Below are 24,509 nucleotides of genomic sequence, written 5' to 3' on the forward strand. Positions count from 1 at the left end.
GGTCGCTCGTGTCAGAGTCGAGCGCGTACATTAAGAGGTTAACGAACTCCCCTGTATTAAGAGCCAATATATGGTAGAGGTTCATTTACAGGGTAAGTACAAGGTTTCTCCCCATGTGATAATCTGACGCGCTCGAGTAACTGAAAAAATCCCCGCTTGGGCTCCCCTACCATTACATTTACATGATGTATTTTGACTAATTATTATTTGAATAACAGAGTGTAAGTATCTTACCGGGAAAGCTGGTTCCAGGCTCAGGTTCGGTCCTTTGTCCAGCTGGTCTCGGAGGAACTTTCTCCCTGGGATCTTCTTGTTTGGTACTGCCTCTTCCATAGAGTGGTACCACCTTTTCTTTGCTTATGGCCGCTTTACATACCGGGCAAACCTGTCTGTTTGGTCTGGTTTCCAACCACTGATGAAGGCATGGCCAACTACAGAAAAACGAATTTTAGGAGTATGTATTATTTACAGGTTCCTAAAACGGGTAGGTAAACCGTTATTTTAGAATAAGAATTTTTGTTCAATTATCTTCAAATAGATACAAAACTTATTAGTGCTGGGACCAAATCTAGACCAAATACTTTGTAAAGTTTAAAATGTTTTTGCATAAAAACGGCGCCTCATATGAAAAAAAGACAAGAAAGATTTTTTGTCGTAAATTGAACGCGATACAAAACTTATTAGTGCTGGGACCAAATCTAGACCAAATACTTTGTAAAGTTTAAAATGTTTTTGCATAAAAACGGCGCCTCATATGAAAAAAAGACAAGAAAGATTTTTTGTCGTAAATTGAACGCGGAATTCAAAAATGATTTTTAAGGGCATAGGCGCAAAATGTCGCCTGTCAAAATGTTCAATGTGTTTTAAATGTATCTATTCATTTTTTTCGAATTCTGATCAGTATTTTTGAAAAATTTAATCGCAGAATGAGACTACATTATTACCGAGGGTAGAAAGTCCCTGAAAAGGTCTATAATGTTTGTTTTAGTAAGTTACAGGGGTGAACAAGATGAGAAAATGTAGTGTGATTTTTAATTTTAAATATTTCATTCAAAAGAAACTGTTGGTTTATTCTGACTTTCTACCCTCTGTAATAATGTAGTCTTTCAATCTGGGATTAAATTTTTCAAAAATACTTATGAGTTTTATCAGAATTCAAAAAAATGAATACATTTAAAACACAGTGAACATTTTGACAGGCGACGTTTTGCGCCTATGCCCTTAATTTGCATATCTCAGTGGCGTACTATTTTTTTCATTAAATAATTCAGACCATTACTCGTACGCGCGCCAATGATGCATATCAAATTCTTCTGTAGCCTCTGAAAGAGGTCATTTTGAACATTTGTTGTAGCTTTGCGCCTAGTTGAAATCTTAGTAGTGTTATTTTCTGTTATTGTAGTTTAGTATTATTCTATTAGATAGTCTTTGATAATGTATTTTTTTGATTTAGCTTAAAGCCTCGACAACTGATGGCCATTGGCATGGTACAGTTTTTTTCCAATCGGGTACCTAGTGTAATGTGTAGTGTGTATGTTGAGTACGTGTCTTGATACTTAGCAAAGTCGACGTAATTATCTTTGCAAAGAGCGATAATGTATTAAAGAAATGAAAAATGAGTTTATTTTTTATACTAAGATGTTTATTTTTTTCATAAAAACGGTGCACCATAGAGCACCAGAGCAATAAATAAAGTGGCAGTTTGAAATAAAAATTTCAACACCCCGTATCTGTGAAACAAAGTATTTGCGGACATATGTTTATAGAACAAACCGTCATTACAGTCAGAAAAATGAAAGAATACCCATGAGCGATCACATCAATCACATATTTTGTATTTGTTGTTTTTTTTTCATAAATGTCAAACGAGAGAGATAGATTATTAATAATCTGAATAATATGTGAATGATGTGATCGTTCATGGGTATTCTTTCATTTTTCCGACTGTATTTTCCATGTAGAATTATCCCTTAAAGTTTTTTCATACTTATTTATTAACACCCTGTATATACTATCATCGATATCTTAACAGTATCTTGACATAGAATTTTTAAAAGCATTTGATGATACATCATAACATTCTATTATTAAGCCAATATTTATAAAGTTTTTATTGAAAGGATATTGAAAATACAATACAAAAAAATATACAGTGATCGGTGGGAAACTATGTAATGTAATGTTAATTTATACATTTATAACGATAATTTCCATCTCCACTATAGACCTGGATCCCGCGTAAGAAAGAAAAGTTGATTAATAGCAAGCTGAAAATTTGTTAATAGCTTAACGGTGTCTAGTCGGACAAACTTTGATGCACGGGAACACTGGAACAGGGGAAGTTTTAATTGTGGAGCATGATAAACGTGTCGTCCTGACAAGTTTATGATGGTGAAAAATAGCAAGTTGTTTTTAAGTTTATTCGATAGCCAACGTTATGTAATATATGCGAAAATGTTTGTCCGACAAAAATGTTGGGCATTTTAACGAGTCCGACACGTAGAACATGTCACATCACAGGAATTATGTTGGTGATGAATAGCAGTCTGATTTTTGCATGAGAGTTTAATGAAAGGTTAAAAAAGCAATTGGAAGTTCTGTCCGACAAAATTAATGGGAAGTTTTCGTAGTCGGACATTCTAAACAGGTAAGATATAGACAAAAATGCTGGTGATAAATAGCTTTCCGACAAAGACGAAATTTAATAAAGTAAATTATTCCTTAGCAAGAATGACTGTTGTCGGAAAAAAATAAGGGGTAGATTTTGTAGTCGGACAATTTAAAAAAATAATTTTTGAAATTTTAATAAGGGGTGATTACTCTATGTCAAAAGCACCTGCAATCAATTACAATCGATATCTTTCGATTTATCTCAACATCATTTAGATACCTCACTGTAATACATTTACAGTAGATCAGGCAAATTATATTATGGATTGGGTGGTCTAGCTATCTTTGTCTGCCACATGCGCGGGATCGCTTGGTTAAAAGAGATAGATAGACCACCTATCGACTTTTTGCACTGTATTCCCTGTCTACCCTTATGTCTATGAATACATTTCCATTTAAGAAAAACTGTCACTTTTGACAATAATTCATAATAAATTGCAATCGTAACTTCAAATTTAAACTAATCGATTTATTTTGGCAGCAAATTATTTCTTGCCCTGTGACATATTAATTACATTATTTCATTTGTAGAAAGTTGAGAAAAATTACGTTATACAATTTTAGTAATAATTTATTTAGGTACCCTTTTTCAATCAAGCAAAGCATTATAGCACGAAGAATGATATTCAATAGAACTTTCACAATAATTATCTGGCAACTGAACCTCATTTAATTGATGACCAAGTATTTTACTAACTTTGTAAAATGTTCGAAAATTACTCAAAAATGTTCCGTTGAATGGTTTCACTTTTGATTTGGCGACTTAAAATTTAAACTGTTGACACTCAAAAATAGACACAAAAACACTCCATAGTTAATATAAATTTTAATTTCCAACACACGTGGCAAACAGAAACTCAGAGACCATGTACTTTCAAATACTACTTTGTATAGCACAAAGTGTCACACTGACAAATGCAGCCTTCTAATACATACTTCTAAGCATAATGTGTCATATTTACGTATATTCTTATAAGCACCGAAGTTTTAGACTCTTCACATTTTTCAATGTCGTTTACAGGGTTAAGATTTAAGTATGGAAAAAAATGTATACAACGTTTTTTATAGGAAATTTTCCGTACTTTCTGATGCACCTAATTAGAAAACCCTAAGAGATTTCTTTCACATGTTCTTTGACATTTTTTATTGTCGTTTTGAGAATATCTAGAACAAACTCCATCCAAAAAATAATTGTTTTGCAATATATACATGCATTGATACTTACCTCACTGTTTTTGGAGTGTGCATGTATATATATGCACATGCAAATATGTGAATATAAATAATAATATACAACTAAAATAGCTTTATCAATATGTGACTAAGTCATTCTGAAAAAATGTTTTTTATTTATTTCCTTCGATTTGCCCAAACTTTTTGTCCGACATATAACTTTTTGCGTTACAAAATATAATTTGTACATAATCAAATCAAAATTAGCTTGCTATTTATCACCAACATGTTTGTCTATATCTTACATGTTTAGAATGTCCGACTAGGAAAATTTCCCATTCATTTTGTCCGACAGAACTTCCAATTGCTTTTTTAACCTTTCATTAAACTCTCATGCAAAAATCAGACTGCTATTCATCACCAACATAGTTCCTGTGATGTGACATGTTCTACGTGTCGGACTCGTTAAAATATCCAACATTTTTGTCGGACAAACATTTTTTCATATATTATATAACGTTGGCTATTGAATAAACTTAAAAACAACTTGCTATTTTTCACCATCATAAACTTGTCAGGACGACACGTTTATCATGCTCCACCGTTAAAACTTCCCCTGTTTCAGTGTTCCCGTGCATCAAAGTTTGTCCGACTAGACACCGTTAAGCTATTAACAAATTTTCAGCTTGCTATTAATCAACTTTTTTTTCTTACGCGGGATCCAGGTCTACTAGATTCATCTCTTTTTGTTTCGCAATGTATTATGTTTTCCATCTTTTGCGCTATTTTGCCGGTTATTAGCGCGTTCAAAATAGCGACGGAAAATTTTTCTTTAAATCTAAACAAATTTTAAGGGTCGAAAGAAAAATAAAATTTTTAATGATCTATAAATAGAACGCTGACTTATATTGAGTAAAAGAAACAATAGATACAAGAGAGATACTTTTTAAAAGCTGCCCTTTAATTTGCAAACAATCTATCTATTCTGATTCGAATTAATTGGAAAGTTACAATTGAATTAAAACCATTGACACAGATTTTACATTATGTAAATCTAATACAAAAACGTCAAGCAACAGTAGAAAGAAACATGTTACACCATACATCAGTAAACATATTGCAATAAAAAAGATTTATTACTCAAATTAAGAAATATAGTTTTTGCAAATTTACTAAATATTGCTAAATAGTAGCATTTAGCAATTAATACAATTAATTATTTCACACACTTAACGATCTTCTTCACCGAGAGTCGCGAAATAGGGACGACTATGAAGAGTTTAACAATAAATAAACATCTGAAGGTCATTATAAAACTCTATTAAGATAATATCAAAGAATTTGTTCTTCTCGTACTCCTGATAACCTATAAAAGCATCCATTCTTGTTGGCATCTGTCCATCTTTTACCCATTTCTTTCACGCTTTTCGGTCTTCTGCTATTTCCTTCATCTTTTGCACTGTTCTTACTCTCTTCATCCCCACTTCCTGAATTTGTTCCATCCACCCATTTCTAGGTTTACTTCTTCTTTTTCTACCTTTTATATTGGTATTTGTCACTTATTTACTAGTCTGCTCTCGTCCATTCTGATGATGTGTCCATAGCAGTTGTTTTCTTTTTGAAATTATACTTCTTTAGGCGCGATTGGGAGTGAATTTTTATTATCCCACGCGCATACGCACTCAAGCCAGAAGTTGTTGCTAAATCTTTCAAGTTATGTATGTATCAGTGCAAGTAAGGTATATAAAGAATCTATTAGTGTTTTTAGTAAATATATTTATTATAATTTTTGTGTCCTTGGGTATGTCTTTCTTGGGAATACGATAATAAGTATTATTAAAACATTTTTATACTTCACTTGATCTATTTGTCACTATGTCTGAGAAATTTTGTAATCCGTATAAACAAAGAGTCTGTAGCTCATTGGTAGAGCATTCGACTTCAGATCGAGAGGTCCCCGGTTCAAATCCGGGTAGTTTTCATATTCTTTTTTTTTTAATTTTTGGTATTGTTCTAATAAAAATTTTTGGAAAGTAGTAAGTATTAAAACTAGTGTAATCTTTAAATAAAATATAAATAAGCTGTTTAAAGTATATTTATTTCGTTGAAATCATATAATAGAAGTATAACTTCTTACGTGTGTACAAAGTACACACACATTTTTTTTCTATTTTTTCTCTATTGGTTCCTGCTTTAGCTCGTTTCTAATGTTTTCGCTTCTTCCCTGTCCATCTTCGTCTTTCCAGCTATCTTTCTCAGTTATCTTGTAATTTAGTTTTCTGGTTGATTTACTTTTTTCGCAATATATTATTTATTGCATATCCTTGATGCTTTTTGTGTCATATTTACAATTGCTAGGTCTAGTTTTCCATTGTTTGGTATAATCGTATTCAGGTACTAGTGATGTAACGAATGTCATTTTTTGAACATTCGCGAATACGAATGCGAATGCGAATAGCTGCTACCGACATTCGCGAATGCGGATGCGAATGCGAATATTCAGTTTTTTTTTTTAAATTTGTTTCTATTTTTGTATGTTTCCTAAATGTATAATGAAAAGTTAATTGATATTTAGTGTAAATCAATGTAAATCAATCTGAATCTTAAGTTTTATTACATAATACCAAATATAATAAAAAAAAGTGAAGGCTGATAATGTGATTATACAAGGTTAAGTTCTATCTATCTATTGCCCTTCATTTGTCCAAAGTTGAACGTAAGCTTCCCCCTTATTTTTCCACTCTTCTCGGTTCAGTGCTAATGCTGTCGATCTGGTCCCTGCGTATCTTTTTAGGATATCCGACCATCTCGTCTGTGGTCTGCCCCTTCCTCTTTTGTAGTCCCAAGGTCTCCAGTGATCCAGTGAGTTATCGCTTCATTCCATCTTCCGTCTCTTTGTCTGCTGTTGTGTCCTGCATATTTCCATTTGAGGCTGCATGTTTGAAGTTAAGTTACCTTTTCTTAATAAAAAAAGGTGGGAGGTTGATTTTATTAACCTAATATTATCTTAAAATTATTTTTTTTCTGGTTTTCATATTCGCAAAACATTCGCACAAATTTCGCGAATGCGGATGCGAATATGCAAAAACATGCGAATATTCGCGAATGCGAATACGAATATTCGTTACATCACTATCAGGTACCCATAGGTTGTCATCATCTTTAATTATTGCCCTTTACAGAACACTCAAGTTTCATCTCCAATTATCTTATACATATTGTTTATTTCTAACTTATTTTTTATATTTTCTCAGTCCATATATCATTTCGTTATTGGAAGCAATACTTTATCTGAATAAAATGGGGTGTTTTAGGACTTTCTGGGCAAGTAGTCTTAAAATCTGCACAGGAAACACCGAGATAAAATTATAAAAATAGATAGTGTAAGCCCAAGAGTTATCTACCACACATTAAAACTAAATGTAGTCATTTTTCAAAAATGACTACCTTTAATAGTACATTCTTTCACGGTTTTTGCTCTGAATTTTAAAGAACCGCTTGGATTGACATGAAATTTGGCATACGCATAGCTTACATGTCAAAGAAAAAAAGTGATATTGTGCCGATGTGTGCTTTTGCCCTGGGGGTGAAAAAATATATGTCCAAAATAAGTCCGGAAATGGATAAACTGACTAATTTTAAGTAACTTTTGTTCTATAGAGGTTTTTCGCCAAGTCAACACTTTTCGAGTTATTTGCGAGTAAAAATGTTCATTTTTCAACAAAATAACTACATTTTTAGACGGTTTTTCGCAAATAACTCAAAAAGTAAGTTTTTTGTCGAAAAAAACGTTCTTAGCAAAAATATAGCCTGTAAAAAAGTAAAAAACATGGTGTATGCATAGGTCTCTGGACCTGGTAAAACCAGAGTTATAGCCAATGAAAAATAGATTCATATTCACCAAATTTCAAATAGAATGTTTGGAAGTGAAATATCCAAAAAATTAAGCACTTTTGGGGGAAAACCCATAACTTTTTTAAAGTGTTTAAAAAAAGCTTTATTTCTGCTTTTATAAAAAGTTTCTAGCATTCAATTTAAGCAAGTTACGCTCAAAATAAAGTTGGTCCCTTTTGTTTTGGCAAAAAAAAAATCGGGAAGACCACCCCCTAATTAGCAACTTAAATGAAATTAATCGTTACCGCTTCACAAATTATTTTACTTATTATGTTCTGTTTATATGATCTGTAAGTTTCATCGATTCAAAGTGCTTATTTTTGAAAAAAATTGGTTTTAAAGTAAAATTTTTAAAAATTTTAATTTTGAAAAACATGTTTCTTTCAAAATAACTTAAAAATTATTAGAGATACCAAAAATCTCGAAAAACAAAAAAAGTCAGCATTGCTTTTCTGGATATCATGTTTTTTTTTTGTTTTTCTGTTAGACAAAAATTTATTAAGATTTTTTGTTTCTAAATTTGCATACATTCGTGATCAGTGACTCATTCAACCCCTTTTAACTATAGCCCTTTCAAAAATAAGGACTTTGAACCGATGAAACTTACAGATCATATAAACAATACATACACGAGTCAAGAAACTTGTGAAGTCGTAACGATTAAGTTCATTTGAGGTACTAATTAGGGGGTGATTTTCCCGATTTTTTTTACCAAAAAAAGGGACTAACTTTATTTTGAGCGTAACTTGTTTAATTTTGATGCTAGAATTTTTTTTATAAAATGAAGCTTTTTTTAAACACTTTAAATAAGTTGTAATGAGTTTTCCCCGAAATGTGCTTCATTTTTGGTTATTTCACGTTAAAGTACCTATTTCATTTGGAATTTGACGAATATGAACCTATTTTTAATTAGCTATAACTCTGCTTCCACTAGGTATAGAGACGTGGTATATACACCATTTTTTAAATTCTTTTACAGGCTTTATTTTTGTTAATAATATTTTTTCGACAAAAAATGAACATATTCACTGGCAAATAACTCGAAAAGTATTGATTTAGTGAAAAAACTCTATAAAACAAAAGTTATTCTTTGCGTCAAGATATAAGAAATTTGGCTTGGCGCTGGTGGGATGTCCCTACCGATTTAGTATCATAATAACAAACAACAAACCCTCCAGGAGCGGATTCGCTAAAATTAAGGGGAAAGGAACAAATGCAAAATTTTGACGCCTGTCAAAATTTTCAATGTGTTTTAAATGTAATCATTTTTTTCGAATCCTGAGAAAACTAATATGTAAGTATTTTTGAAAAATTTAAACGCAGAATGAAAAATTACTTTATTACCGAGGGCCGAAAGTCCCTTGGAATGAATTAAAAGTTTCTTTTGAATGAGATATTTGAAATTAAAAATCACACTAAATTTTCTCTTAGTTTTTCACCCCTGTAACTAATTAAAATAAACATTATAGAAGTTTTCAGGGACTTTTGGCCCTCGGTAATAACGTAACGGCTTAAAGCCGAAAGTTCGTACCCGTCCCCTTAACAAAAAAAATTCAAGTCTTCAAGTAGATATAATATTTTAATGGGGTTGGAATAATAAATATAAATTTAAATATCATATCATTATATTTATTACGTATTTATATCTATGTAGTTATAGGTATATTATTGACTAAACGAATTCGCCTACAGTAAACAAAATTTTTAATACATTGTCTAGAAATTTTAATTTTAATAATTTATTTGCATTGATAGGTAACGAGTCAGTTCTGTAAATAATATAAAGTACGGCCCTAGTAGCTGTTCCAAAACTATTGCCACCCGTCGCAAAGACAATTGAGGGATTAGTAACGTCAACTATTTATTATGATACTAAATCGGTAGGGACATCCCACCAGCGTCAGGTCAAATTTCTTATATCTTGACGAAAAGAATACTTAGAATTAGTCAGATTATCCATTTCCGGACTTACTTTGGACGAATATTTTTTCACCCACAAAAGGCGGTGAAAACCACCCCCGGGGCAAAAGCACATATCGACACAATATCACTTTTTTTCTTTGACTTGTTAGCTATGTGTATGCCAAATTTCATGTGAATCCAAGCGGTTCTTTAAAATTTAGAGGTTTTGCAATATTTTACCGTTAAAGAACGTACTACAGGGTGATTGATTAGTGGGGTAAAGCTCAATAGATCCGCTATAGTAATATAGATAGCAATAAAAGTTAATAACAAAAATTGTAGACAACTTTGAGATTCATATTACAAAATTAGTTAGAATGTTCGACAGATCGACGCGGCTGGAGAATAGGAACCGGAAGGCGCAGGACGCTATAAACCGGTGTTATATATATAGTTAGAATGTTACAGGGCGTTCGATAACCTAGTGGCAGATCAAACTTATGTTTTTTTAAATGGAACACCCTGTATTTTATTTTATATTCGAAATCTCCTTAACTGTATCATCACATAAAGGTTTGTTATGTTATACAGGGTATGTACAAAGTTTTAACCAATTTTATATGAAAATCGTAACAAGTTCAACATCCCGTATTAATAAAAATAAGCACAACAGAAATGGTTTATTGGTGCCATATTTTTTTATTGATTGTCGAAATTTCCAGAAATGATTAATATTGCCAATTTTCTCGATACCGAATACAGGGTGAGTCAAAACGCATTAACATTATTTTCTCAGTAATTTTAAATGGAACACCCTGTATTTTATATCACTATTGAAAAATGCCATTACTGTACTTTAATTTTTATATAACGTTCCCTAGGCCTAAATTTATTAGTTTTCAAAATATTTTTATTTTTAGAGCAAATTATTAACAGGTGTCTAACTTTTTCCAAATTTTAAGAAAGCCATGACCGAATTTGTCGAAACTGACAGTTTATCATGATAAAACTGTTATTGTGTTATTAAATAGTTGAGATGAATTTTACTATTGAGGAAATGGTTGATCTGGCAGGATATTTGGGGAGTGCAATAAAAATGCGTTATTATCAATAACAATTTATCATGAACATAAACGGTTCCTTGAAAGACGACAACCTACAACAGCAAGCTTTGAAAGATTAGAGGATCAGTTTAACCGCCCTGATTCAGTTACGTATAAAAACACGAACGTACAAAAAGTACTGTAACAGAGGAAAACGAAATTAATGTGTTGCTGGCAGTTACTGAAAATCCACATACAAGTATTGAAATATTTCCAAAGAAAAAGAACAATCTTACTGCTCTGTGAAAAAAATTCTTGCAAAAAACAGAATGCACCCTTACCGCATTCAAATGCACCAAGAATTAATTCAAGAAGATTTTGAAAAGAGAATATTATTTTGTGAATGGGCCTTAGATAAAATCAATCAGCAGACAGATTTCTTGGATAATGTACTATTTGGAGATGAAGCTAAGTTTCATAAAAACGGTTCAGTCATGGCTAACTTAAAATTTGGAAAAATTTAGAAACCTAATTAATAATTTGCTCTGAAAAATGAAAATATCTCGAAAACTAATAAATTTAGACATAGGGAATGTTATATAAAAATTAAAGTACCGTAATTGGTACTTTTTAATAGTGATATAAAATATAGGGTGTTCCATTTAAAATTACTGAGAAAATAATGTACTTGCGTTTTGACTCACACTGTATTTGATATATAGAAAATTAGCAATATTAATCATGTTTGAAAATTTTGACCATAAATAAAAAAATATGGCATCAATAAACCATTACTGTTTCGCTTATTTTTATTTATACAGGGAGTTGAACTTATTACGATTTTCTTATAAAATTGGCTATAACTTTGTAAATACCCTGTATAAAATAACAAACCTTTATATTTTTGTGATGAGACAGTTGGGAAGATTTCAAATATAAAATAAAATACAGGGTGTTCCATTTAAAACAAACCTAAGTTTGGTCTGCCAGTGTGTTACCGAACACCCTGTAAAATTCTGATTAATTTTGTAACGTGAAGCTCAAAGTTGGCTACAATTTTTATTAACTTTTATTGCTATCTATTACTATAGCGGATCTATTGAGCCCTACTAATCAATCACCCTGTATAATGATAAATACATTGATTCCATTAGATCTTGATTGATAAATAAATTGATAATTTCGAAAACAGTGTTTTTATCTCGTAACTTATTAGTTTGTTATGTGCATGGTCATAAGATAATTCATAAATATACTGGGTGCCCCAAAAGTAGCGGAACGGTCGAATATTTCGCGAAATGAACATCGGATCGAAAAAATGAAAAATAAGTCTTCAATAATTTTCAAAAATCTATCGAATGAAACCAAACACGACCCCCACTCCACCCTCTGGAGATGGGGGTGTGGGGGGGGGGAAGGGTAACTTTTGGATTCCTTACGTAAAGGTAAGCAACTATTGTTCGAGACATTTTTTCAAATTGTGGATAAATGGCGGTATACTAGGAAAAAACGATTTATTGTGATACTATAGGTAAATTATAGAAACGGTCTAATATGTCGAGAAGTACACTTCCAAATGAAAAACCAAAAAATAAGTTTTCAATATTTTTCAAAAACCTATCGAATAACAATATACATGACCCTCCACCCTGCCCCTTGTAGGTGGGGTGAGGGGTAATTCTAAAATCTTAAATAGGAACCCCCGTTTTTTATTGCAGTTTTGGATTCCTCATGAAAGAATAAGTAACATTTATTCGAAACATTTTTTAGAATTATTGATAGATGGCGCTATAATAAAAAAAAATACGATTTATTAGCGCCATCTATCAACAATTCTAAAAAATGTTTCCAATAAATGTTACTTATGCTTTCAGGAGGCCCAAAACTGCAATAAACAACGGAGGTTCCTATTTAAGATTTTAGAGTTACCCTCACCCCACCTCCAGAAGGTGGGGTGGAGGGTCATGTATATTGTTATTCGATAGGTTTTTGAAAAATATTGAAAATCTGTTTTTTGGTTTCCCATTTGGAAGTGTATAATTTACCTATGATATCACAATAAATCGTGTTTTCCCATTATAGCGCCATCTATCCATAATTTGAAAAAATGTCTCGAATAAAAGTATCTTACTTTTACGTAAGGAATCCAAATCTGCAATAAAAACTGGGGGTTTCTATTTAAGATTTTAAAGTTACCCCCCTCCCCACCTCCGGGGGTGAAGTGGGGAGTCGTGTTTGGTGTCATTCGATAGACTTTTGAAAACTATTGAAGACGTATTTTTCAGTTTTTCGATTCGATGTTTATTTCGCGAAATATTCGACCGTTCCGCTACTTTTGGTAACATATCAATTGTGGAAATAGTATCAATATGGGAATACTATAACCTACTATCAATTTTGGAAATCTATTAATTACTAGGGCATAGACTTTTTATTTAAAAAACGAAATTTTGAATAATAATAGTAGACTAGCACACCTTGATTATATTAATGAAAACCATCAAAGCGTTCGGTAAAAAACCGACAGAAGTTGGATCGTGGTGCGCCGTGTGCGGGACTTGAAAACATACTAATCTAACGAATATGCGACAAACGCGTGGCGCACTTATGTATACGCACCTTTAGGGCATACCAAGCAGATAAAACCCCCCACCCAGCAAACCCACCCCTCAGCAAGTGAAAAAGATTTTAAAGATCACCTTACATAGATGGTAGATTTATATGCATGATAATTAAGATTGTTTTGTATCTTACCTAATAACTAGACGAAACTGGTATAAGTTGTTGTTTTGAGAAATAGCATAATGAATTCTTCTAAAAAAATTGTCCAATTACATATGTAATATTAAAAAAATATTAACTACATTTCTTAATACCAGAAAAGAATAAACTGCCCAGACACCTACACTAATATCTCCACTTATACAGTGCTAGTCAAAAGTCCGTACCCCCCTCGTATCTTTTGAACGGTTATACCTATAATAGTGAAATTTGGAGCAAGGAAATAAACGGACGTAAGCTTCTTAACTAGTCATGACAGGTGACGTAATTATGACAGATGACGTTACAGCGCCACTGTGACCGATAATTTTAAATGGGACCTTACGGCAAGTGATACCTCGTTTGAAAGGTATTGAAAATACCTATTCAGTCATACTAATTTTGTTTGAGATTAAGTTAATTTTGATAAATAAATGAAATAAATATAAAATTGTAGTTTCGCATCTAATTAATAAAAATTTAAAATTCCGCATATGATTACTTGTCAAAAACGTTGACGTAAAAACTACTAGAGAATTGAAAAACGTCAACTTTTTTGACAAAAAAACCATAGGCGGACATATTATGAGTTTTTATTAATTAAATGCAAAACTACAATATTATATTTATTTAATTTATTCACCAAAATCAAAATCAAATAAAACCAAAAAAAAATTAGTATAACTGAATAGGTACTTTGAATACCTTTTAAACGAGGTATCACTTGCCATAAGGTCCCATTTAAAATTATCGGTCACAGTGGCCCTGTAACGTCATCTGTCACTATTACGTCACCTGCCATGACTAGTTAAAAAGGTTAGGTCCGTTTATTTTTTCCCTCCAAATTTCACTATTATAGGTATAACCGTTCAAAAGATACGAGGGGGGGTACGGACTTTTGACTAGCACTGTAGATGACATTATAGTTAAATGGACAAATATAACAGTGATTATTCAGAATAACAAAAGTCTGATATAGTTGTTCCATTTTATCTTTGCCCATGCCACCCCATGCGTCACGATTCATTTTCAAACAAATTAAGTCAAAACATAAAGTGAAACGTATGTCGACGTGTACAGTTGAGTCCGCGAATCTTTACGCGTGCGTCATTATTTAAATTTAAAGCATACGAAATAAGTCGATGATAAGTCGGAAATTGAAATTTACTAAACGCAACAGCAAGTCACTTACTGTCAGTTCCGACTGTTCACTGTTTAATTTCCGACTTATCATCGACTTATTTCTTATGCTTTAAATGATGACGCACGGGTAAAGATTCGCGGACTCAACTGTATATACATTGTGTATACTGTATACTATTATATACCATACACATATATGTACGTTTCACTTTGTGTTTTGATTTAATTTATTTGAAAATGAATCATGACGCATGGGCAAAGATAAAATGGAACAACTTTAATGCCATAATTTATAACTATTAATTTGGATAATAAATCATTGCTGGAAAAATTTCATTGTTCTTGTTTTATTCTTAAAACATAATGTCATTTTAAAAAAGCAATTAAAAACTAGTTATAATGTTTATCAATATATTTAATTTATGGACATTTTCAAGTTGTAATAAAATCTAGAGTATAGAATGAAAATTGTACACAAAATTGTTGGATTTAAAAATACTTTACATAAAGTAGTTTGTTTAAAATGTTCACAAAAATTACCAATATGGTATTACCTGCTTTTGTGTAAGCCATGATCAGAATCATTTTAGGATACAGCATGTTTAGTAATTTCACCAAATTTTCCTTGTTTTTTGGTGTTATCCTCGTTATCATTCGGACTAATCTTCTAGATAAATATGTGACCCTTTTTTAATTTTAAAAAGCATTATCTTGTAGATAGAGAGCGATGTACAATTTTCGCTAGTAGTTGGCGTAAATATTAACAGCTTATATTTCTGATGCAAGTGAAGAGACCAGTTAATAAAAAAATAAGGAAAACCAGTACACGGCGTTATTTTTTCAACAGCACTTCTCACACTACAAGTTTTTCGTAAGTATGTAAGAATCAAGTTTATGATGAGTTTATTTCTAAATGATATAATATGTAGTACATTAGTACAGTACACACTTGATATTCCGACGTTTTGCAATCCAACACGCTCGGTAGTCCGACGCACCTCGTAAAGGTCATCGCCGTGTCTGCTTACACACTGTATGTACCGGGTGTCCCAATAAGAATGGCGCTCGGCCATATCTCAGGAACCGTTTATAGTACAGCTTTGGGAAAAAATTTTATAAGAAAAGTTGCCTCGAGAAAAGCCTGGAAATTATTTTCATAATTGTAAGTCCACCGCTAGAGGGCGTAATTGAATATCAAAAATTAAAAAATCGAAATTTTACAAAATTTGCCTAATGAAAGGGCACTGGAAATCCGATTATCGTATTCTTTATAAAATTCTGCGCATATTTTATTTCACAAGTTTAAGTCTACCTGTGCAAATAAGAGGTGGGGGTGAGTGGGAACCTTGTTATGAAAAAATCGCTGTAAGTCCGGTTCTGCTTAATCGATTTTTGCAAACTTTGTCTTGGTCGTGTCTCTTTTTCGTCAATGTAATAGTTATAATTTGGAAACAGCCTATTACGTAATATGCCGGCTAGGAGGCGCTATTTATTTTCTTTTTAGAAATCTAGTTTTCTTTGGAAAATATTGAATACAAGTATGTATTTTTTTCCTGTATTACAAAATTAGACCAAATTAGCAACAGAATACCGAAAACCGCATGTCTATACCTTTTTTCTATCTCGAGATATCTTAAGAAACGTGTAAATTTTAAACATAAATGTTGCTGTCATATAACTGGAAATATATAGAAGCAAGCAGTGTGCTATGGAAAAAAACAAAGAAAAATTTTTCAGATGTCACCGTTTATAATAAATCAAAACAAAATATGAAAAACTCTACTACTGGGGTGACGTCTTTGGGGATATTTCATTGCATATATTCTAGCCGCAACAGTTGCATTTCTTATGCATTCAAAGAATGTGGCTATCATGTCAAATGCTTCTTAGTTTGTAAGAATCATTTTGAATTTCACTCTGTATAAATTTTATATAAAATTTAATAGAAACAAACCGCAACAAACCATCAATGCACACATTTTTAAGTTTTACTGATTTGACACATGATGACTTCTTGAAGTTAATACTTCTAATAGTTCTATTTTTTCCATAGCACACTACTTGTTTCCACTTTGACTTCCTTAACTTAGTTTACCGGTGACAATAACAGTTATGTATTTATCTTAGTTGGGAATAGGATAATTGATATTAAAATATAATGAAATAAAAATTAATAAAAAAATATGAAAAAAAATTTTAAGAAACGCTTTTTTTAGTTACGAGCGACTAAAATTAATAATATAAAAAAATCAACTAAAAAGCCAAAAATAAACAAAATTGAAAAAATCTAACACATTCGTCAAAGAAAAGCGTGGCGCGTCTTCATCGAATAAACGGTTTTCGCCCCACGCTTTTCTTTAACGAATGTGTTAGATTTTTTCATTTTTTTTTATTTTTGGCTTTTTGGTTGATTTTTTTTATAATATTTTTAATTTTAGTCACTCGTAACTAAAGAAACGCGTTTCTTAAAAATTTTTTTTTCATATTTTTTTATTTTTTACTTTTTAGTCTTACACTTTTTCAACATTAAAATATATCGTCATGTTTATTAAAATATGTATAAAACATAGATGTACTAACATGAAAAATAGTCGAAATCAGCAAAAAATTTGAAACTTTATTGTTTATTTATGAAGCATAACGTAAACAATTAACGTAAAAAGTGAAATTTTGTATAGTTCATATCATTAGCTACAATCCGTAAAAGTTTCAAGTTTTTACATTGTAAAAAACAAGAGAATTTAAACATTTTCCATTAAAAATCGTTTTTTTTTTATTTAAACAATTAATAAACATAAAAATTTTTTTATTGATTATTCGTGTATTGTTCCCGCAAATGCATATGTCTAAAGATTTGACGCAAACTATTGAACTAAATAAAAGCGTTTAAAAATTTGTGTAGAAAATCTGACGTTTTTACATTTTCTACGATTCATCGAGAGAAAAGCAAATGCGCGGAGGCAACAATTCATAAAAATTTACATATTAGCGCTATTTTTTTGGTATTATTTTAAGTATTAAAATTAGTGTAATATTAAAATAAAAATAAAATTAAACTGTTTAAAATATATTTATTTCGTTAAAATCATAATAATAGAAGTATAACTTCTAACTCGCGTACAAAGTACACTCACTCTATTTTTGTTATATTTTATAGTGTTATTTGTCTTATTGTTGTTTTGATTCATTATATACGGTGACATCTGGACAATGTTCCTTTGATTTTTTTCATAGCACACTACGTGCCTCTATATATTTCCACTTATATGACAGCAACAGTTATGTTTAAAATTTACACGTTTCTTAAGATATCTCGAGATAGAAAAAAGGTATCGACATGCGGTTTTCGGTATTCTGTTGCTAATTTGGTCTAATTTTGTAATACAGGAAAAAATACATACTTGTATTTAATATTTTCGAAAGAAAACTAGATTTCTAAAAAAAATAAACAGCGCCTTCTAGCCGGCATATTACGTAATAGGCTATTTCCAAATTATAACTATTACATTGACGAAAAAGAACTGTTTTCAATACGACCAATTTTGTAAAAATCGATTAAGCAGAACCGAACTTACAGCGATTTTTTCATAACAAGGTTCCCACTCACCCCCACCTCTTATTTGCACAGGTAGACTTAAACTTGTGAAATAAAATATGCACAGAATTGTATGAAGAATACGATGATTGGATTTCCAGTGCCCTTTCATTTGGAAATTTTGTAAAATTTCAATTTTTTAATTTTTGATATTCAATAACGCAATCTAGCGGTGGACTTACAACTATGAAAATAATTTCCAGGCTTTTCTCGGGGTTATAATTTTTTTTTCCCAAAGCTGTAGTATAAACGGTTCCTGAGATATGGCCAAGAGCCATTCTTATTGGGACACCCGGTACATTAAATTTATTAACTTCCATATTTCTTTTAATAAACATGTTTTAGTTAGCCGAAATGGGTCTTTCATTTGCATATTAATCTGGGTAGCATTTTACTCACAAAATTTAAGAATATTGTTGTAGTCTACTGCTAGCAAAACAATGGCAAATATATAAACATTGCTTTTCGCTTAAATTAAATGTTCAAACTTTCAAAAAGCATATGTAATTAAAAAAAATCTTTTTTTGCCACCTTGTACAAATAATTATATTAATGTTTATATTGATGAATAGAGAATTGAGTAACCTTTCAAATGAGCTAGCACACGACTCCTAGTCTCATTTAAAAAATCATCGATTACGTCATCACGCCCAGATGGATGACGTCAGTAGTATGATATATATACCAAAAAATTACATTTTAACTTTTATCCGGGCAAGTGGGGCTCAATAGGCCCGAAACGCCATGTCTTTTAAATGGATGTCTTTTATATTCCGGATTTTTCCTTAAAGTCGGCAGCTTGTGAAATTTTTGATGTTCTATCTAACCACTCAAGTCTAGAGTTTGAATTTGGAGGACCTAAAGAAGTATTCAAAGTATGTAGTGTCGTTGAAGCCTCAGTTCCTCCAGTTCCTTTATTTTGTAGCTTCACTTCAAATTGTAAACCAATCGCAGTAAAATCACGCAGGTACAGTGCTGAAGATCATATTTTTATTAAAAATGAGGTGAAGAACCTTTTAAGCGATGGCATTATTGAAGAAAGTCAATCCCCTTGGAGAGCGCAAGTCCTTATCACCAAAAACGAAACTCACAAGAAGCGCCTTGTCATTGATTATTCTCAAACAGTTAATCGATTCATACAACTTGATGCCTATCCACTACCAAATATCGAAGAAATGGTTTCCAAAGTGTCACAATTCACTGTCTTTAGTGCACTAGATTTTCAAAGTGCATACCATCAGGTCTTAATCCTTCCACATGAAAAGCTGTACACAGCCTTTGAAGCCGCTGGTAAACTGTACCAATTTCGACGTATTCCGTTTGGTGTTACCAATGGTGTAGCCAGTTTACAAAGAACAATCGACTGGCTCATACGCACAGAAAATCTTGAAGGGACATATGCCTACATTGATGACATAACTGTTTGTGGCAAGACGAAAGTAGAACATGACAAAAATCTTGAGAACTTTCTGAAAGCCACAGACAAATACGGCTTGACTCTAAACAAAACGAAGAGCAAATTTAATCAAACAGTAATAAACTTACTTGGTTATACTATAGGCCCAAATCATATCATAAAGCCAGATGGTATATAGCAGACTACAACCCTTATTAAAAATGCCTCCACCGAATGACACTGTATCTCTCAGAAGGGTATTGGGTATGTTTGCTCATTATTCAAAACGGATTCTTAACTTTTCCGAAAAGGTCCACACATTAGCTCATGTCAACAATTTTCCTTTAAACGAAAATGCTTTATCATGTTTTGAAAATCTAAAATCTATAGTTGCAAAGTCGTCTGTGTATGCTATCAATGAAAATATGCCACTTGTTGAAACCGATGCTTCATCATCATCATCATCATCATGGCTTATTCACTCCTGGCGGAGTGTTCGCCGCCCTTTTGGGCTCTCTGATTCATTTGTTACGGAGAATCAGTCCGCTGTTGTCTTTTATTATTATAGCAGCGTGTGTGACTTGGCCCTGTCTACAATTTTCCTCCATTCTTTCTGGTCCTTACAACGCTCCTTCCAATTGTAGATTCTCAGCTTCTTTATATCTCCTAGGACTTGATCTCTCCATCTTGTTTTAGGTCTTCCCCTTGGTCTCTCTGTTGTTGGTCTCCAGCCAGTTATTCGCTTTAGCGTAGAGTCTGGGTTAGCTCTTTCTGTGTGTCCCAGTCACCTGAGCCTTTGCGCCTTCACGAACTTGATTATGTCTTCACCCTGGATGGCTTCTTTAATTTATTCATTTGTTAATCTTCTAAATTCGCCTACACTTGTCCTCACCGGTCCCATTATTCGTCGAATTATCTTTCTCTCTAAGATTTCTAACCTCATTTAATCTTTTTGTGTTAGGCACATCGTCTCTGCACCATAGGTGATCACTGGCCTGATTGCAGTCTTGTAAATTTTTAATTTGGTTTTCTTACTAATGTGTTTTTCTTTCAAGAATTTTTTGTAGTTCCAGTAGGTTTTATTACCCAGTAGGATGCGTTCATTTATTTCATCCGCGTTCATTTATTTCATCCGTGAAACCGATGCTTCAGAACACTAAATTGCTGCTACCTTGAGTCAGGATTCCAGACCCGTTGCTTTCTTTTCAAGATCACTTAACTCTAGTGAGCGTGGAGAAAGAAGCGTACGCTATCGTTGAATCTCTAAAAAAGTGGCGTCATTTTCTTATAGGAAAGCCTTTCACAGTCATCACTGATCAAAGGTCTGTAACATTTATGTTCAACACGAAACATTCCAGCAAAATTAAAAATGAAAAAATACAAAGATGGCGACTTGAATTGGCACCTTATAAATATGACATTGTGTATCGACCAGGAAAAAACAACCAGCGGATGCTTTATCACGCATCTGCTATCTATCAACAAGCAGCGGATGCTTTATCACGCATCTGCTCTTGCGCTACTACCACGACGGCAGGTGCATCAAAACTCACGTCATTTCATACAGCACTTTGTCATCCAGGAGTAACACGTATGTTTCACTGGATAAAATCAAAGAATTTACCTTTCTCTCTCGATGAAGTTAAGAATATGACTCGTGACTGTCAAGTATGAGCTAAAATCAAACCTAGGTATTTTAAGAATGAGGGACCTCTTCCGAAGCTCATAAAAGCCACACCTCCCTTCGAACGCCTTAGTATCGATTTTAAGGGACCAGTGCCTTCGAATACCAATAACGTTATATTCTTACGGTAATAGATGAGTATTCCAGATTCCCATTTGCTTTTCCATGTATAGTCCTGTCGCCAGGGGGGGTACAACGGCCTCCTTAATTCAGATGGACTTACCCAAGTTTTTTTTATTTATTTTGACCCGTAGAATACGAATTTTTTGGGTAACAGTTGATCCGGATGTCGATAAGATTGTTATAGACAAAGAACTTGAGGAATTACATAACAGTGATTTCTCGCAAAACAAAACATCTTTTTGTATTTTTTGGGTCATTCTAGGCAAAAAATGCTCTGACAAGTTTTTTCGTAGGATGCATAGTTTTAGAGATAACCGCGGTTGAACTTTCAAAAAATCGAAAAATTTCAATTTTTGAACCCGAATAACTTTTGATTAAAAAATAAAGTAGCAATTCTGCTTACCGCATTTGAAAGTTTAAGTCAAATTATATCGGTTTTGATTATTTGCATTGCTAAAAATTAATTTTTTTATTGCTTAACAAAGCTATAAACACATAGTGTTTCCCGTGCCTAATACATGCGTTTTAACGCATGCTACGTAGAAATTGCCTCGCTTGCACTTGTAGCTACTCTACCTACTCGTTCGATTTTAAACGAGAAATCATTGAAAACATCACTCACGCACTAGGTGTTTATAGCTTTGTTTACCAATAAAATAATAAATTTTTAGCAATGCAAATAATCAAAACCGATATAATTTGACTTAAACTTTCAAATGCGGTAAGCAGAATCGCTACTTTATTTTTTAATCAAAAGTTATTCGGGTTCAAAAATTGAAATTTTTCGATTTTTTGAAAGTTCCATCGCGGTTATCTCTAAAACTATGCATCCTACGAAAAAACTTGTCAGAGCATTTTTTGCCTAGAATGACCCAAAAAATACAAAAAGATGTTTTGTTTTGCGAGAAATCACTGTTATGTAATTCCTCAAGTTCTTTGTCTATAACAATCTTATCGACATCCGGATCAACTGTTACCCCAAAAATTCGTATTCTACGGGTCAAAATAAATAAAAAAAACTTGGGTAAGTCCATCTGAATTAAGGAGGCCGTTGTACCCCCCCTGGCGACAGGACTAGTAGTGACATTAGTGCCAAAACGGTAATCAAGAATTTAAATAACTTATTCATGATGTTTGGAATGCCTGCATATATCCATTCGGATAGAGGGACTCAATTTCTATCAGCTGAAGTCTCAACTCCAGAGGAATCGCGACAAGTAGAACTACTGCTTATAATCCTCAAGGAAATGGTCAAGTGGAGAAGTTGAATTCTACTGTCTGCAAAGCTATCCAACTGGCCTGTGAATCACATGAAGCACCTATTGAGACTTGGGAACAATATCTACCAAATGTTCTGCATTCCATTCGTTCATTGTTATTTACCGCAACTAACTGTATGCCACATGAAAGAATGTTCGTGCACACACGTAGATCTCCAAATGGGAATACAATACTGTCATGGCTAACAGAATCAGGGCATGTATTGATGAAAAGGTTCGATCGGAAAAGCAAGTATCTCCCTATCGTAGAAGAAGTAGAGGTAATAGAGGCAAAAATCCTGAATACTATTTTGTTAAACTGAAAGACGGACGGGAGATCACAGTGTCGAATCGTCATCTGGCTCCAATTGGACGAGGTGAGGGAGAAATTCCAGAGATACCAGATCCAGAACCAGTATTGGTAGAGGACCTACATGAGTTACATTTGAGTCTCAATGAATCCTCATCTACAGCCACGCAAAACATGCAGCCTCAGGCAGATAGGTCTATATCTCCCCTCCACCGGCTCCATTACTTGTTGAAGAACCCCCAGAGTGTTCTCGACTAAGTTCAACAACACCTCCTTCAGGAGCGGCTAGAAGATCTGAAAAGAGTTCGTCATTTACCACGGTATTTGGAAGACTATAGTGTGGGAGAATGATGTGATATTAACCTACTTGTATTGCATTGGCTGTAATTTTAAATATTGTGTAGACAACTTTATATTGCCAGTGTTTGACATAAGTTAGTGTCACTGCCAAGTTATTCTCAAACTCATTTTGTTAGCGTTATGTACAATTTTATTATGTTGATTAAAACCTTATACCACAGGTTTTACTTTATCATTTCACTGTTATTCAAAACGGGTTTAGAAAAAAGAAATCTACAAATACTGCTATTTCTGACTGTCTTCAATATATTTATAAAGCATTAAATGATAAATTAAATGTATTTGGTCATTTTTATGACCTTAGTCGTGCATTTGATATGGTTGATCGTGAACTCTTATTACAAAAATTGCAGGGTATTGAAGTACGTGGTATACTGCACAATTGGGCCCTATCTTATCTAAGTAATAGAACTCAAGTAGTCACAGTGGATAATGTAACGTCGAAGCCACTTCAATGTACGATGGGTGTACTTCAAGGCTCAATACTGGGGCCTTTATTTTTCATTATATTTGTAAGTGACTTAAACACGTTTTGTTCAATGCCAGATAAAATTGTTCAGTATGCTGATGATACCAATATTCTCATGTCTCACAGTGAAGCCATACAACTGGTGGAAAATACCAAGGTTGCGTCTGCTGAATTTAGCACATATTGTAAAAATAATGGGCAAAAATAATATTGTAAAATAAACGTAACAAAAACACATTTTATGCGTCTCTTACCAAAAAACTTCAAATTCTGACTTTTATTTACATGTGGATGGCAAATCAGTAGAAAGTTATACTACAACGAAATTTTTGGGGGTAACCCTAGATCATAAACTTACATGGGAAACTCACGTAAACCATGTATCAGCAAAGTTAAGTACATGTAGCTATATAATGCGTAGTTTAAGAGAAGCTGTCTCATTTGATATATTGCGAATGATTTACTTTAGTTTATGGTAGGGGAGCCCAAGCGGGGATTTTTGCAGTTACTCGAGCGCGTCAGATTATCATATGGGGAGAAACGTGGTACCCTGCAGATGTACCTCTGCCATATATTGGCTCTTAACACAGGGGAGTTCGTTTAGGGGGGCCCGAAAATAAAAATCTATCCTTAAAAATACTCGAAATTGTCAGATTAAGATAAGGTAAGTTAAGTACATGCAAAACAGTGTATATTTAAAAAATCTGACGATTTGAGCGGGGCGTAAG

The 24,509-nt window shown here is 32.8% G+C and overlaps 1 protein-coding gene across 1 annotated transcript in view; it reads right to left on the minus strand.

The window, feature by feature from the left end:
* Nucleotides 1-24,509, minus strand: part of LOC114327490 (E3 ubiquitin-protein ligase RNF185) — a 64,041-nt gene that overhangs the window by 11,994 nt on the left and 27,538 nt on the right. Inside the window, exon 2 of the mRNA XM_028276130.2 lies at nucleotides 235-431. Coding sequence (XP_028131931.1) covers nucleotides 235-431 — 197 coding nt within the window. The remainder of the gene's footprint in view (nucleotides 1-234; nucleotides 432-24,509) is intronic.

The sequence above is a fragment of the Diabrotica virgifera genome, chromosome 3 (genome assembly GCF_917563875.1).
Source record: "Diabrotica virgifera virgifera chromosome 3, PGI_DIABVI_V3a".
Lineage (NCBI taxonomy): Eukaryota > Metazoa > Arthropoda > Insecta > Coleoptera > Chrysomelidae > Diabrotica > Diabrotica virgifera.